At 51.0% G+C, this 14,194-nt stretch overlaps 1 protein-coding gene across 1 annotated transcript in view; it reads right to left on the bottom strand.

Moving 5' to 3' along the window:
- LARGE1 (LARGE xylosyl- and glucuronyltransferase 1) overlaps positions 1–14,194 on the bottom strand; it is a 478,727-nt gene that overhangs the window by 18,182 nt on the left and 446,351 nt on the right. The window contains 1 exon segment of the mRNA XM_049115330.1: positions 11,463–11,741. Coding sequence (XP_048971287.1) covers positions 11,463–11,741 — 279 coding nt within the window.

Here is a 14,194-nt window from a genome sequence, read left to right as displayed (position 1 = left end):
TGGTGCAGAGTCACAGAGAGCTTCTTGCCACTTTTTCCTAAGAAGCAGGAGTTAGCAGGTCAGCGGAGAGGGTTCTAAATATTTGTGAAGTTCTGGAAATGAGAAAGCACATAGGATTCGGGGGAGCTGAAGTTCTTAGGAATGCCCGGTACACTGTAGGTGGTCAATAAATGGCAATAACGAGTGCATATGTATATTCAGTATCAGGCCCCTCAAGCATGTTTAATCATCACCACGTGCGACAGAGGCACTGGTATTTCTGATTTACTGATAAAGTCGTTAAAGCTCCGAGAGGTCAAGCAAGCTGCCTTATAACCCAGCTGGCAGGTGCAATCACCATCATCATATCCTCCTCCTCAAGTGAAGAAGACACTCACTGTATTAGTTAAGGCTGCAGCAGCTTAGAAATAACTGGGAAAGATCATTAATCACAGGCTCTACTGGAGTCAAGTCTAGGAATGCGGTGAATTTGCAACTGGAGCAGTGAGCCTCTTGGAGTCCGTGGCCAGGAGCTACAACCAGCATGCTTCTCCGCCTGGCAGGTCCTGCCTCACAGCAGCGGGGTGGGGGGGCGGTGTGGAAGCCAGGACACAGGCAGGGTCTGGAGATGCAGAGACGTGCGCATGGACCTATTGGCTTACTGGGCCTCCTATCCTGGTGATTTCCTTTCTTTAAACTAGTGGAGTCTGCCAGTGAACCCCTGAATCTGGCCAAGGTCAGCAGTGTCCCCTTACTGTTAAACTCGACAGATTGGTCCATTCTCATCTTCTTCAACTCCTCTCACCTTTGGCGCTAAGACCACTCCCTCTGCCCTTAGCTCAAGAACTCTGTCCCAGAATTCTGGAGAGCATCTTCCCACTTGGCTTGGCTTTGATCAGGGAATTGCTCTGTGCATCAGCCCTCACAGTGCTGGTTACCATCTAGATGGGGTACCTCTTGTAGCCACTACCCCTTGGGCAGGGGTGAGGGATCCTCGATCTCTGACCATGCAAACTTCTCCCGTAACAGAACTGGCTGAACTGATATTTTGTGGCAGTGCAATATGGCTGAGGCCAGAGCTGACAGGTGACAAACTGCTGGGAACCACGGGCTGAAGGCACTGGGGCTGCCGTCACAAAGCCAGGAGAGGAGGCCCACCAGCCTTCAGAGCCTTAGATTTGCAGAGCCTGTTCCAATGTCAGAGAGCACGCTGTTTAATCAAACCCGAGCTGTAAGGAGTCCAAGTGATTCTCATAAGTTCCCGGGGATTTAGGTGAAAGTTATATTAAAAGGGGGTGGGAGGCAGGAAAGAAACTTGTGCTGGAATGTGCATCTGTTTCAGAAACCCCAGAATGGCCTCATCCTTTCTCTTAAGGCTTTGTGCGCAGCCAGCAGGAGGAGCTTGGCTCCTGGCATCTGGGCCCCTCGGCACCTCTTCTGCCCCCTCTGCTGGCCTTGATGCATCCCTGGATGGCTGGCGGGCATCTTCTTTGGGACTGGTTCTCTGAAGACTGTTCAGCTCACTGGCGATGGTGGGAGGTAGCAGTGGTAACAGCGAGCAGACTGCCTGAATGTGCACCTGTCAGCTCCGCTAGGCTCCAGGTCAGGGCTGAACCTTGCTCATGGCGGAGTTTCCAGCTCCAGTACACAGTAGGTGCTCAACAAATGTAGAGGGAATGGAGGAGTCAGTCTGCAGTTGTCATATGGAGGAGAAGATGGTATTGTGAAGACCATCCTTTGGAAATGACAGTTTCCAAAACTGGGGTTGAAATTGTAGTCCTGCCACTTAATCTGTAGGGCCTGTGGGCACATTTATCTTCTGCATTTTAATCTTCCTGCTTATGAAAGCTCTGAGCATTGACTGGGTGGTCACAGAAAAAGGAGCATGTGTCGAGCAGCCAGCCCAGCACCTGGTACACAGAAGGCGCCTGTGAAGCGCTCCTTCCTTCCTGTCCCTTCACAGGCTGCCGTGCACTCCCACTGTCCTGTGATGTCGTCTAGGAGGACATGGGCGTGGCTGAGGCCATCCCTGCTGGAGGAGAAGGCTGAGGCGCACGTCTGAGACTCACCCACCCTTTTCTGATTTTGGCTTCTTCCTGGAACGAGTGTGTGGGCAGGGTGCAAACCCAACCCGTGAGTGAGCTGGCAGATGGTGAGGAGCAGCAGGCAGATGCGGCCACACATGTACCCAACCCGGGAGGGCAAGGAAGGGCATCTGTGCACGCGCACGTGTGCATGTGTGCGTGTGTGCCTCAGGGAGGCGAGCAGAGGCCCCATCTCCGGCTGCCCCCCACCCCTGAAACTGCCCAGCTTCAACAGCACTAGATATGCATGGCTTTCCAGCAGGGAGCCCGGGCCGCATCTGACCACCAGCCTCCCTCGGGCCGGGGCGAGGCGGGAGCAGAATGCTGCAGTGCCAGCCACCTGCGCCCGGTAACCCGGAGGCCGGCCCTGGCACCGCCGGTCCTGCTTCCTCCCTGAACACAGAGGCAGGTAACAGGGTGTGCGCAGCCTCAGCATCGATTACAGTTGCCTAGGAAATGAGCTCCTGGCAGACAGGCTTCCAGGAGGTGTGTGGGGGCAACAGCAAAGACTTGCAAATGAGGGTGAGAAGGCTGCCCACAGAGAGTGCGACTGTAAAATACACACATAATGGATGAGGTCGGAGATGGGCAGAGTCATCTGAAGAGCCCGGGGGGGGGGGGGGGGGGGGGGGGGGGGGGCTCCCAGGCCCCAGCAAGATCCCAAATGCATGGTATTAACATATCCAGGGAGATAGCCTGTCAGTCAGAGAGGGGGGAGGAAGAAAGGGAAGCTTAGAATGAGCTTTGGGGGCAAATTTTAGAAACCCAGAACAGCTGGGGTTACAGCGCCATGCTCTATGTCAGGGACTCTGTCCGTGTTCATCACCTCGTGTAACCCGCCACATCCCTATTCACCCTTGATTAAGGACCCTGCTGGAGGAAGACATAGACATGGCCAACATGCTTATGAGAAAATGCTCTGCATCACTTGCCATCAGGGAAATACAAATCAAAACTACAATGAGATACCACCTCACACCAGTGAGAATGGGGAAAATTAACAAGGCAGGAAACAACAAATGTTGGAGAGGATGTGGAGAAAAGGGAACCCTCTTACACTGTTGGTGGGAATGTGAACTGGTGCAGCCACTCTGGAAAACTGTGTGGAGGTTCCTCAAACAGTTAAAAATATACCTGCCCTACGACCCAGCAATTGCACTGTTGGGGATTTACCCCAAAGATACAAATGCAATGAAACGCCGGGACACCTGCACCCCGATGTTTCTAGCAGCAATGGCCACGATAGCCAAACTGTGGAAGGAGCCTCGGTGTCCAACGAAAGATGAATGGATAAAGAAGATGTGGTTTATGTATACAATGGAATATTACTCAGCTATTAGAAATGACAAATACCCACCATTTGCTTCAACGTGGATGGAACTGGAGGGTATTATGCTGAGTGAAGTAAGTCAGTCGGAGAAGGACAAACATTATATGTTCTCATTCATTTGGGGAATATAAATAATAGTGAAAGGGAAAATAAGGGAAGGGAGAAGAAATGGGTGGGAAATATCAGAAAGGGAGACAGAACGTAAAGACTGCTAACTCTGGGAAACGAACTAGGGGTGGTAGAAGGGGAGGAGGGCGGGGGGTGGGAGTGAATGGGTGACGGGCACTGGGTGTTATTCTGTATGTTAGTAAATTGAACACCAATAAAAAAAAAAAAAAAAAAAAAAAAGGACCCTGCTGGCTCCATGCTGACTGTGAGCAACCAGGGCCACACATCGGAGCGCTCTGTGTGCTGGCTCTGCGTTAGGTGCCCGCTGTGGATTATGCGAGGATAGTCAAGACCCCCAAAGTCTGGAGGGCAGCTCTGGGGCAGGTGGCTCGGATGCAGATCCCAGCAGGACACTCACCAGCAGGTGCCCTGCACCAACTTATACCTTGTGCCACAGTTTTCTCCTCCTGTGTGTGGGGCAGGTATGAGGATTAATGGGCTATCTCACACAGAGGCGGTTTTTCAATGCATGAGATGCACTTGACCAATACGACCCATGACAATGGTCATGGCCATCATGGTGGTGGTGGAGATGGGCCCGTCAGGAATGGGATCAATAAACAGGTTAGGTGTAGAACACCTCAGATAACCCCAGGATAAGCGAATTGTCCTCTTGGCAATGTCATGCTTGAGGGCAGGCTACTTAGTCGAAACCACCTCGTCTCTAACATGAGGTTAAATGACAATATGCATGCAACGTGCTTGTCACCGTGCTTGGCACATAGCACGTGCCCAGTAAACGTTAAATGTTATCAAGATAGCAGAACTAAAATGATGAATTAACCCGCGGAAGTGCCACCTAGTAACGGCTCTTGGGAGGCAGCCAGTTGGCCGTGCCTGGTGCTACCTCTACCTGGTCTTGTTCAGATTTCAGCACTCATTTCACAAGTATTTATAGAGCAGCTGTGTGTGCCAGGGGAAATCTGATGGGGGAGGCTGGTGAGCCATCATCCTGGAGAGAACAGAATGAAACTGAAATTTGTCATTCCTGCACACCGTCAGAATATAGTCTCCATGCAGGGTGGCATGTGTGTCCCCTAGAAAGCAAAGGCGACATTTGCAAAGCAGAGCAGATGTTTTAAGCTTCAGGCATTGAACAAAGATGAAGATTCTGCAGGATTAGTGAGAAAGGTGGGAAGCCTGCCCAGTCTCATGGATATGCAATGTCCTAGCTGAGAGGAGCTGTCTCTACACTCCACCTTCGATTCCTCTGCCATTCTGGAACATTCTTTGAAAATGTCAAAATATATCACGCCTTTACACCTGTTAGTCCTTCGTGCCTATCACCATCCATGTCTTTTCAAGGCCATCCCTGTCCACCCACACGGGGTCATCTGTTAGTAAGTCTGAGCTCCTGTATCTTTTCTCTTTGTTTCTGTATTGGTAACAAGAACAGCAGCAACAACTGCAAGTTGACAGTGGCCCCTAGGACGTAACCCTCATGCGGCAGGAACCTACCAGCCTGTCCTGCTCACTGTGACAACGCCAGCACCCAGGGCAGGGCCATGGCAGCTGTGCAATGTCATGGAATGAGGCATGTTGTAAGGCATCGTGCCAGGTGCTTTCCAAATACTATTTCGTTTAATTTTCCCAGGACCTGAAGAGGGAAGAAGTAGTATTATCCCCATTTGGCAAAAACAGTTAAGCACCTTTCTGAAGGTCAACTAAATGATGAGTAAGGAGTTTTTGGCATTGAAAGGCAGGTCTGGTCTGAATGACTCCAGGGACAGCACTGTCACCATGCAGCACACTGCCTGGCACGTAACAGTACTCACTACATATTTTTTCAGATAAATGAGCCTAAGTATACAGCTTCTCATTTTATAAGAAAAAAAAGCTGTGATGGTTATGTGAAGTTACCCGGCTATACTAAAGCTGGCAGTCTGCAATGGGAGGGGGTCGGGTGGCGGTCTGGCCCGGTAGGGGTCTGAACTTTGTGAGGGACAGATAATTCACCCCAGGTGAGTGCCTACTATCCCCTTGCGAGAGGTTATTACTAGCGCCTTTATTAATTGAGAAAACAGAGGACTGGAGAGACTAAGTAAGCTGCCCAAGGGACACGCAGGGAAGGTGTGCCAGAACCTGGATTCATGTGCAGGTCAGCCACGCCCTGCTGGATCGTTCCTGACATTTCTGAAACCCAGTGAAAGCCACACATCTACAAGTTTCTTCTTTGGAAGAAACCGGCAAAGGGGTGGGAGAGTTTTTAGTGAAACTCTGCCGCTGTGTCCACACGAATAACTGATTTCATTATTTTCCAATTGATCCGTTTGTTTTTGCTGTAATACTAGCTGGCTGCTAAGCAACCGCTGAGTGAGCTATGATGCTGAACTGTTTTTGAGAAAGCAGGTAGGTCCCCCCCCCAAAGGGCGATATGATCGTTTGGGGGGGGGGGTCCAGGGAGAGGGCTGCCAGTCAGCCTGCTCAGGTGTCCTCGGGTTTTGAGCGTGATCTGGCCCCTTCCAGAGGGAGCAGGCTGTCATAGAGGGAAGTCCACTTTCCTCCTCTGACATGAGTATTTAACCTCTCTGGGGCCTCAATCTGGCCACCTGTGATAACAGTTACCTCTCAGAGAAGTGTCAACCACAGAGGTAATTTTTACAAAGCAGCTGGCAGGGTTGTTGGCACATGTGAAGAGCTCAATAAATTCTAACTACCATCATTTGTAATATTAACGTCTTGACAGAGTTTGGGTAGAGCATTTTGTTGGGTATCTATGCCAAAAAAAGTCTCCAAGAGGGTCCATGGCTCTCATGGTGAACAGTACCCTTAATCTCATCCCCAACTCACGATATAATACTGGTCACGAAGCACAACCACTTTTAGTATTTGGATCAGAAACACGTGCAGCCCACTCACTGAAAGAAAATTTTCCATAAGCCAATGGCAAGCCAATATGGTTACCTTCATAGGAAAGTAAGGGTGCATGCCTATTTGGGGCTTCAGACAGAATCATATTCCTTACCAGTTCTCAAAATTCTGGTGCCTAGGAATTATCTAGGTCAGAGGTCACAAACTAGTGGCACAGGATGGGAGTGGGAGGTTCTTTTCAGCCTGAAGACATATTTGGTCTGGGCTCAAACACAACAGTGTTTTTTTCAAAACTAGTTGTCAATATTAAAAATTAAAACACAGAAATCCAAGTTTCCAGCTCCTCTTGAAAAACATGAGGATTGGGAGGCCTGGGTGGCTCAGGCAGTTAAGCATCTGACTCTTGGTTTTGGTTCAGGTCATGATCTCAGGGTGGTAGGACTGAGCCCTGCCGTGGGCTCCACACTCAGAGGGGAGTCCGCTTGTTCTTGTTCCCCTCCCTTTGCTTCTCCCCCCTCCCCAACCTCCCCCTTTCACATGCTCTCCCACCCTCTAAAATAAATAAATGAAATCTTTAAAAAGAAAAATGAGGACCTTAGCCCTGCCGCCTCCTCTCCCCAGAGTGATCATGCCATGGCAGAAGTAGAGAGAAGCCAGGAGCCTGAGATGGGAGCCACAGTCTCTCTAGAGAATCACACTCAGCATTCTTGGCTCCTTTGGGCCAAGGTCCTGGCCCCTGCGGGTGTCTGCATTTATGGCTCCTGATATAAACTCATTTCTTAATTTGACAATGAGGAAATGGGTTGGAAAAAAAAAAAAAAACAGAATTGCTGGAAGTCACACAGTTCACCATGGCCCATAGGGTGGGCAGGAACAGGATTCCTGGGCCTCGGCAAGCATCCTGTCCACCCTAACACTCAAAGTCAATGCCATGTAATCTCGCTCAATCCAGGACGGACGCGGGCACAGCATATCAAGAGGTGGGCGGCATGAGAGACAGGCCAAACCAAGCAGGACTTCTGGGTGCAGGCTTTACAAAGGAAGAAGACTCAGGTGGTAGCACTAGGAAGTGATTCCTGTCTTCCCTTTCAAAGTCCAGACACTGTTGCAGGCAGTTACTGACTTCAGCTGTCAAATCTCACTGGCCTGTCTACCTGCTGCTTCTGATCCCTATTGCTTCTGATCCCTGCATCAGGCTCTTTGTGCCTCTTGCCTGGATTAACACAACAGTCTCCTCACTTATCCCCCTTCCTCTGGCCCTGCTGATTCTGATCCTTTGCAAAGCAACCAGAATGATCTTCCTGAAATGAACACTTAATCTGCCCATTCTCTCAGTGATCTTCCACTGTTCTCCTCCCTCATTGAGTCCACACTCAGAATATTTTATCAGAAATCCTGTGGGACCCACCACAGCCTACATTTCTAGCCACATCATCTCTTGCTGTTCTCCCCATCAAGGCTCTAGCCACCCTGCCCCTCTGGAAAGTATAGCTCCTTCTGCTTGGAACATGGCAATCTCCACTGGCGGACTCCAACACAGCCTTCATTTGCATCTAACCTCTTCAGGATGTCCCTTCCTTCCACCTCCAGATGAGGTGAATTCCATTGGCAGGGGACACCCCCACCACAGAACGTAAAGACTGTGCATCTTTCATTAACTGTCATTCCTGTTGGTCTGTCCGCCCTGGGATCCACAGGTCCTATCTCTGTGGTTCACAGATATGGGGGCACATAGTAGTAGGTGCCTTATAAAAGTTTACCCACTAAATGAATGAAAAATGAATGGATACTAAGGATGGAGCAGAAGAAGAATAAGGAAAGTCACAATGCCTTTTTACTCTATGACAGGCAAGTTATGGATTCTCTAATCTCAGTTTCCATATGTGTACTTTACCAAGAAGACTGGACAATACAACTCAACACCCAAAAACCAAATAATCCAACTAAAAAAAGCAGGCACAAGACATGAACAGACATTTCTCCAAAGAAGACATCCAGCTGACCAACAGACACATGACAATCTGCTCAGCGTCACTCATCATCAGGGAACTGCAAATTGAAACCACAGTGAGATACCACCTCACACCTGTCAGAATGGCTAAAATCAACAGGTGTTGGCGAGGATGTGGAGAAAGGGAGAATCCTCTTGCTCTGTTGGTGGGAATGCAAATCCTCTTGCCCTGTTGGTGTAGCCACTGTGGAAAACAGGATTGGGGACTCCTCAGAAAGTTAAAAATAGAGCGACTCTATGATCTAGCAATCACACTGCAGAGTATTTATCCCCAAAATACAAAAACACTAATCCAAAGGGATACATGCACCCCTACATTTATAGTGGCATTATTTACAACAGCCAAACTATGGAAGCAGCCCAAGGGTCCGTCAAAAGTCAATGGATAAAGAAGTTGTGGTGTATATACACAATGGAATATTATTCAGCCATAAAAGAGAATGAAATCTTGCCATTTGCAACAACACGGATGGAGCTAGAGAGTATAATGCTGAACAAAGTGAGTTAGTTGGTGAAAGACAAATACCATATAATTTCACTCATATATGAGATTTAAGAAACAAAACAGATGAACATGGGGGTGGGAGGAAGGAGAGGGAAAACAAGAAACAGACTCTTAATTGTAGAGAACAAGCTGGTTACCAGGAGGGAGGTGGGTGGCAGGGTTGGGGGGAGGGGTGGGGAAGGAGGGGTGAACCAGGTGATGGGGATTCAGGAATGTATTTGCTGTGATGAGTGGAAGTGTCATATGTGTGGAAGTGTTGAATTGCTATATTGTACACCTGACTCTAATATTACACTACGTTAACTCTACTGGAATTTTTAAAAAAAGGAAGACTGGACAAGATCATTTCTTCTCATTCAGGGTAGGGTCTCTGGACTTCTATACGGCCTGTGAAGACAGCAACAGAGTTTTAGGAGCAATGTGCAATATTTTAAAACCCCTGAGGGGAACCACGCAGCTCCTCGTAACAAGGTGGCAAAGGCCAACCAAGCCTCAGGTGACTCAGCGTTAAGAACATGTTAATTAGTAGGCGACACTGGTTGTCTCGAGTAAGGTCCTGATTAGAGATTAAGAGCATCTTTATCAATAAAACATAGGACTAGAACATAGAAACAATCTGTTCGTCTGTGATGTTTTTTGAAACATGAGGCCCATGAGGTAAAATAATAAGATAGTGCTTGGAGGCCGGGAGCAGACCACAGATTGTTAAGAGGGGGCCAGTTCACCCCGAACTCCTAGGAATGAAGGCCCCTGAGGCGCTCCTGCAGAAGAGCCCCGCACGGGGAGGATGGGCCGCAGCCTGATCTTCAAGCTTCTCTTTTCTCGGTGAAGGGTGGCCCTCGCCCCCACCATCTGTTCTTTTGGGGGGACGCCCCCCTCCCTGGACTCCCAGAGCTGGTGCTCCTGCAGGCTGTGTGTGTGGAGGCCTCAGAAGCTCCCGGAATCGGGCTCTGAAGGGAGGTCTGGCCACACGGGGGCGCCCTCACCCCACACTGGGGCTCTGCTCCGGGAGCCCAGGGCCGGCATCACCCGGGGCGCCACAGCCCATGCTCTTTGGGAAGCCCACCTCCCGCCGCCCTGACCCGCGGTCATGCTGCCACAGAGAGAGGCCAGGCCGCAAGGGCCCTCCCGCTTGCAGGGGAGGGAGGGGCTGAAGTTCCGAGGTCCCAGGATAACCTGGAAAGAAGCGGGGCTCCGAAAAGCGGACCGAGGACACAGGCTGCCTTCCCTTGCTCTGGAGAGCAGGGGGGCCTCACCCTGCACCTGCGCTCCGGCTTCCGGACTAGAGGTGTCCAGTCTTTTGGAGGAAGAGGCTCTTTTAAGAGGGAGAGCGCCAGAGACAGAGGAAGGCTGAGAGACAGACACACAGAGGGAAGGACGGCAAGACAGCGGGAGGGACGGAACCCTACTCCTGCCCCGTTGGGGACGGTCAGTCACCCCAGAGCAGCCAGCCGAACAGGAAGCAGTGCGCGAGCCCACCGGGGTCTGCCAGGCGCTGCCCAAGCCCGGGAGCAAGCCACGTGGACTTGGACTGTGCTGCGCTGAGCCTCCCCGTTCCCACAGTGACACGGGGTGACCAGGCCTGCCTTCTGGGCTTGGTGTGTAGATCCAGCAGGATAATAAATATGTGCAAACCACCTCTTCTGGTACCTGGATTCGGGCAAGCACTCACCCGGTAGCAGACATAATTCACGCTGACAAAAGCCAGCGGCAAAGGATTAAAAAAAAAATTTGATCATTTACGTCTTGACTTCCATCTTGTGACTTCAGTTTACCCACACGGGGACTTCAGGGCCATATGAATTCAGCAGTGCCTTTCAGTTCAGATTGGTTGTTATTCCATAGTAAATGCCACACTCCCCACACAGCCTTCTTGCTCCCCGAGTCGAGGGCCTTCTCCAGCCACTGGATGCCTGCCCCTCCGCGTGGCCAGAGCTGGGAAGGGTCGTTGCAGAGTCACAGAGGTAGCCGAGACAGCCATGCGGCATATAGCTCTGCAGGCAGGACTGGCTGCCCCCAGCCCTCACTTCCGAGGGTGTGTAACCTGGGGCTGACAGCTCACGATCTCAGCCCCACACACGCCCGTCCCGAAAATGAGGATAATAATAGTAGCCGGCATAGGGACTGCAGTGGGTGGGGATGGACTCCTACTTGTCAGGCTCTTAGAACAGTGCCTGGCACTCAGCAAGCACTTCAATAAATGCTAGCCTTCACCATCACTTTGATTTGTTTTACAGAATAGGCAGTGATCTTTCCAGAATGGTTAGATGAAGGTCATCTGATCCAAAACTGGGGGAGGGATGACACGTTTTCACAGCAGCTACAGAAAGAGCATTAGACTGGGAGCAGAAGAGAGGCTTCTGAGACCACGTTCTGCCCCTACCATTTCAGTATGCAAAGTGGGGTTCCAGCCTGTTCAGGGAAATGAGGACACGATGGCCCAGCCAAAGCCGGCAGGAAGAGCTCTATCTCTGGGTGGACTTGGGCAGGGCCCGTCCTGGACTGGAGGACCATCCTCGGGAGCGTTCTAGTCCTGGCACTGCATGAGCCTACGTCCCCCCTCCCGGGCCTCACCTGAGGTACTCATAGAGCCCATACATGGGCAGGAAGTCGATGTCAGACAGGAACAGGTAGGGCGTGCCGACGTGCTTCATGGCCACGTTGCGCAGCAGGTTCACAGGGTAGAACTGGCCCTCCTTGTACACGATGTGGTAGGCCACGTTGTGGCGGCTCATGAGCACCTCGGATCCCTGTGCGTAGCGGAGGAACTGCTGGGCCTCGGCGTCCGACAGGTAGAGGGCCAGGCTGATGGGTCCCTCCCAGTGCTTGCAGATGGCCTCGAGCATCTGGAGCCTGGAAGAGACAGGTAAGGTGAGCCACGGGGACCCAGTCCATGCACCAGCCTCCTGGGATGGGAGTCTACCTCCACAGATACCTGGTCAACCAGCTCCAAGTTCATATCCCTGCTCTAACAGTAATCACTGCATGATGGGGGCAAATCCCCAAACCTCAGCTCCTTTATCTGGAAAAGGGGCATCGAAACACTTATCTTGCTGGTTCTTGCCTCTATCAGCTTCCAAATGAAGGTGGGATACTGACAGAATCACATCCCACTAGAAGCCTTCCTTTTTACTCCTCTTCTCACGGCGGGCGGGGACAATGACACTAAATGATGTAAAGATCCCCTTCCAGCTCAGAAGTCCTATGCCTCTCCTCTCTCAGCAAAGATGAACAACAGCTGTACTGCTCTTCTAAAGCAGTGACCAGGCATAGAAGATTTAACCAAAGTGAGGCCGTAAGTTACAAGGAGCATTAAAGCATGAGTGATAATAACTGTGATCATTAGCTATGCACCAGACCCTTTCCAGAACTCCCCCAACGACCCTGCGCATGGCTGTCATTTCCCTCATTTCCCTGGTGGAGAAACTGGGGATCCAGATGTCTGGTCAGCTTGGATTCTTGGACGTGGACCAGACCTGTACAGATGGGTACCGGGCCAGGGCCTTGGAGACAGTGAGAACAAACGAGAACACTGGGTATTTGGCAAGGGAACAGGAGAACACGTGAATGCTTGGGACAAAAGCGTGCCTGGCGTGATGCTGTCTTCATTTGTCAGAGTCCTTTACTGCCCTAGGGTCCCTGCCGATTTTGTGAGGCTACAAGACAGGCACCGTGCCAAGGATTATGGCAGGGGGAAGAAGAGCCCGGGGGGAGGGGGTGGGACAAAAGGTGCTTCTAATGGAGAAGATTCTACAAAAATGCTTGAAGAGAAATCTGTGAAGATTTTTTTTTTCCTCCAAAGGCTTTGGAAGTGCCTGGCAGGTAGGATCTACGGTTCAGACACAGCAAAAGCCTATTTCAGTTTTTTACCCTGCCCAGCAAGAGGTACATAATCAGCAGTCTCCCAGTAGGAATGCCCACTTTCTCCGGACAATTACCAGGAAATAGATTCCATGCATTTCCCTGCTTCTAAACAAAAGAAAATGGGCACAACTATCTTCTACCGATGGCTTTCTCGATGGACTTTCAGAGTTTCCTCTTGGTAATTCTGTGAATTGCTATAGCCAGGAGTTGTTTCCTCTTTCGTGACGGAGGATTACGAGATTTGTGAGGGTAAAATGCCCTCCATTTCTCATACTTTATAACACTTAATAATCAAATTGACTAGAGCCAGTTTTCTGAGAGGCTCTGCATTCTCCACAATGCCTACTTTGCCTGAAATTTGTGTTTGGCTTCTGCCACAGGCCCGGCCCTCTGCTGGGCTCAGAGAATCGGGGGTTTTGAATGATCAACACCTCACTTCCACTGTCTATGGAGTGGAGGGGGCTGTGCATTTGGGGGGACACCCTTGGGGGAGGCATGCACGTCTGGTGGAGGGAGAGAGGCCAGCCCCCACGGTGGAGAGCCCACTGCCTGGGATTTTAACTCTGTGTCCGAGTTTTCTGAGCAGGGAGCAAGCTCTGCCAAGGGTTTAGCATCAGAACAGAGACGCATTTTGAAATACTCCAGGTTCTCAGGTGCTGCCACAGCAAACATCACAGCCGTGTGGGCTTTACTGGAAGTGGTGCCAGGTGTTCCGTGGAACCTCTGTGAACAAAGAGGGAGGACGACCCAGCCACGCCTGCCTGTCTGCCACCAGCCCCAAGCTTTCTGACCTCTCTTCCCTCAAAATCAAGCTTCCTGCCGGGACCCGAACAACAGCGACAGACCGAGGTTTAATGTAATGATGGTAACACAGAAATTCTGACAGCGACACACAGAACATCGCTACCGTTTCTCTGCGGCATGGAGTGTGCCAGCCGCATTTCCAATGGGACTGCTTTCAACATTCACACCAACTCCCTTACGCTGAGATTGTCATCACTGTGTCACAGGTAGAGAGGCCCAAGGAGGTGAAGTGACTTCTCCAAGGCACGGAGCTACAAAGGTGGGGAGCTGGACTGACACCCCGGTCTGTTGGAACCCAGTGCCCAGAACCAGACCAATGTTCCACACAGACTGCTCGCAGGCTGGGACTAATGCCCCCAAGGATCTTCTCTTGGCTGCCCGTGTCCCCAAACACGAATGTGTTCTCCCCTTGGGCTTGGCTTCTGTGCATTCCCTCCCATTCCTCCTCCTCTTCAGTCTCCCGGGGGGTGTGCTTCAAAGACCCACTGCTCTCTTGAGCCTTCTCTTGGTTGTGTCTCCCCACACCTGTGCCCTAAACTCCTCTCCTGCGGCTCTTGTCCACATTTCTGGGCTGAGTCGCTCTTTGGTCTCTTACTCTGGCAGATAAAGTACCTGGCACAGCAAGGATCGGAGACGAC

The sequence above is a fragment of the Canis lupus genome, chromosome 10, assembly GCF_003254725.2.
Source record: "Canis lupus dingo isolate Sandy chromosome 10, ASM325472v2, whole genome shotgun sequence".
Lineage (NCBI taxonomy): Eukaryota > Metazoa > Chordata > Mammalia > Carnivora > Canidae > Canis > Canis lupus.
Note: the sequence above shows the minus strand (reverse complement) of the source record. Positions and strands in the feature narration are given on the sequence as shown.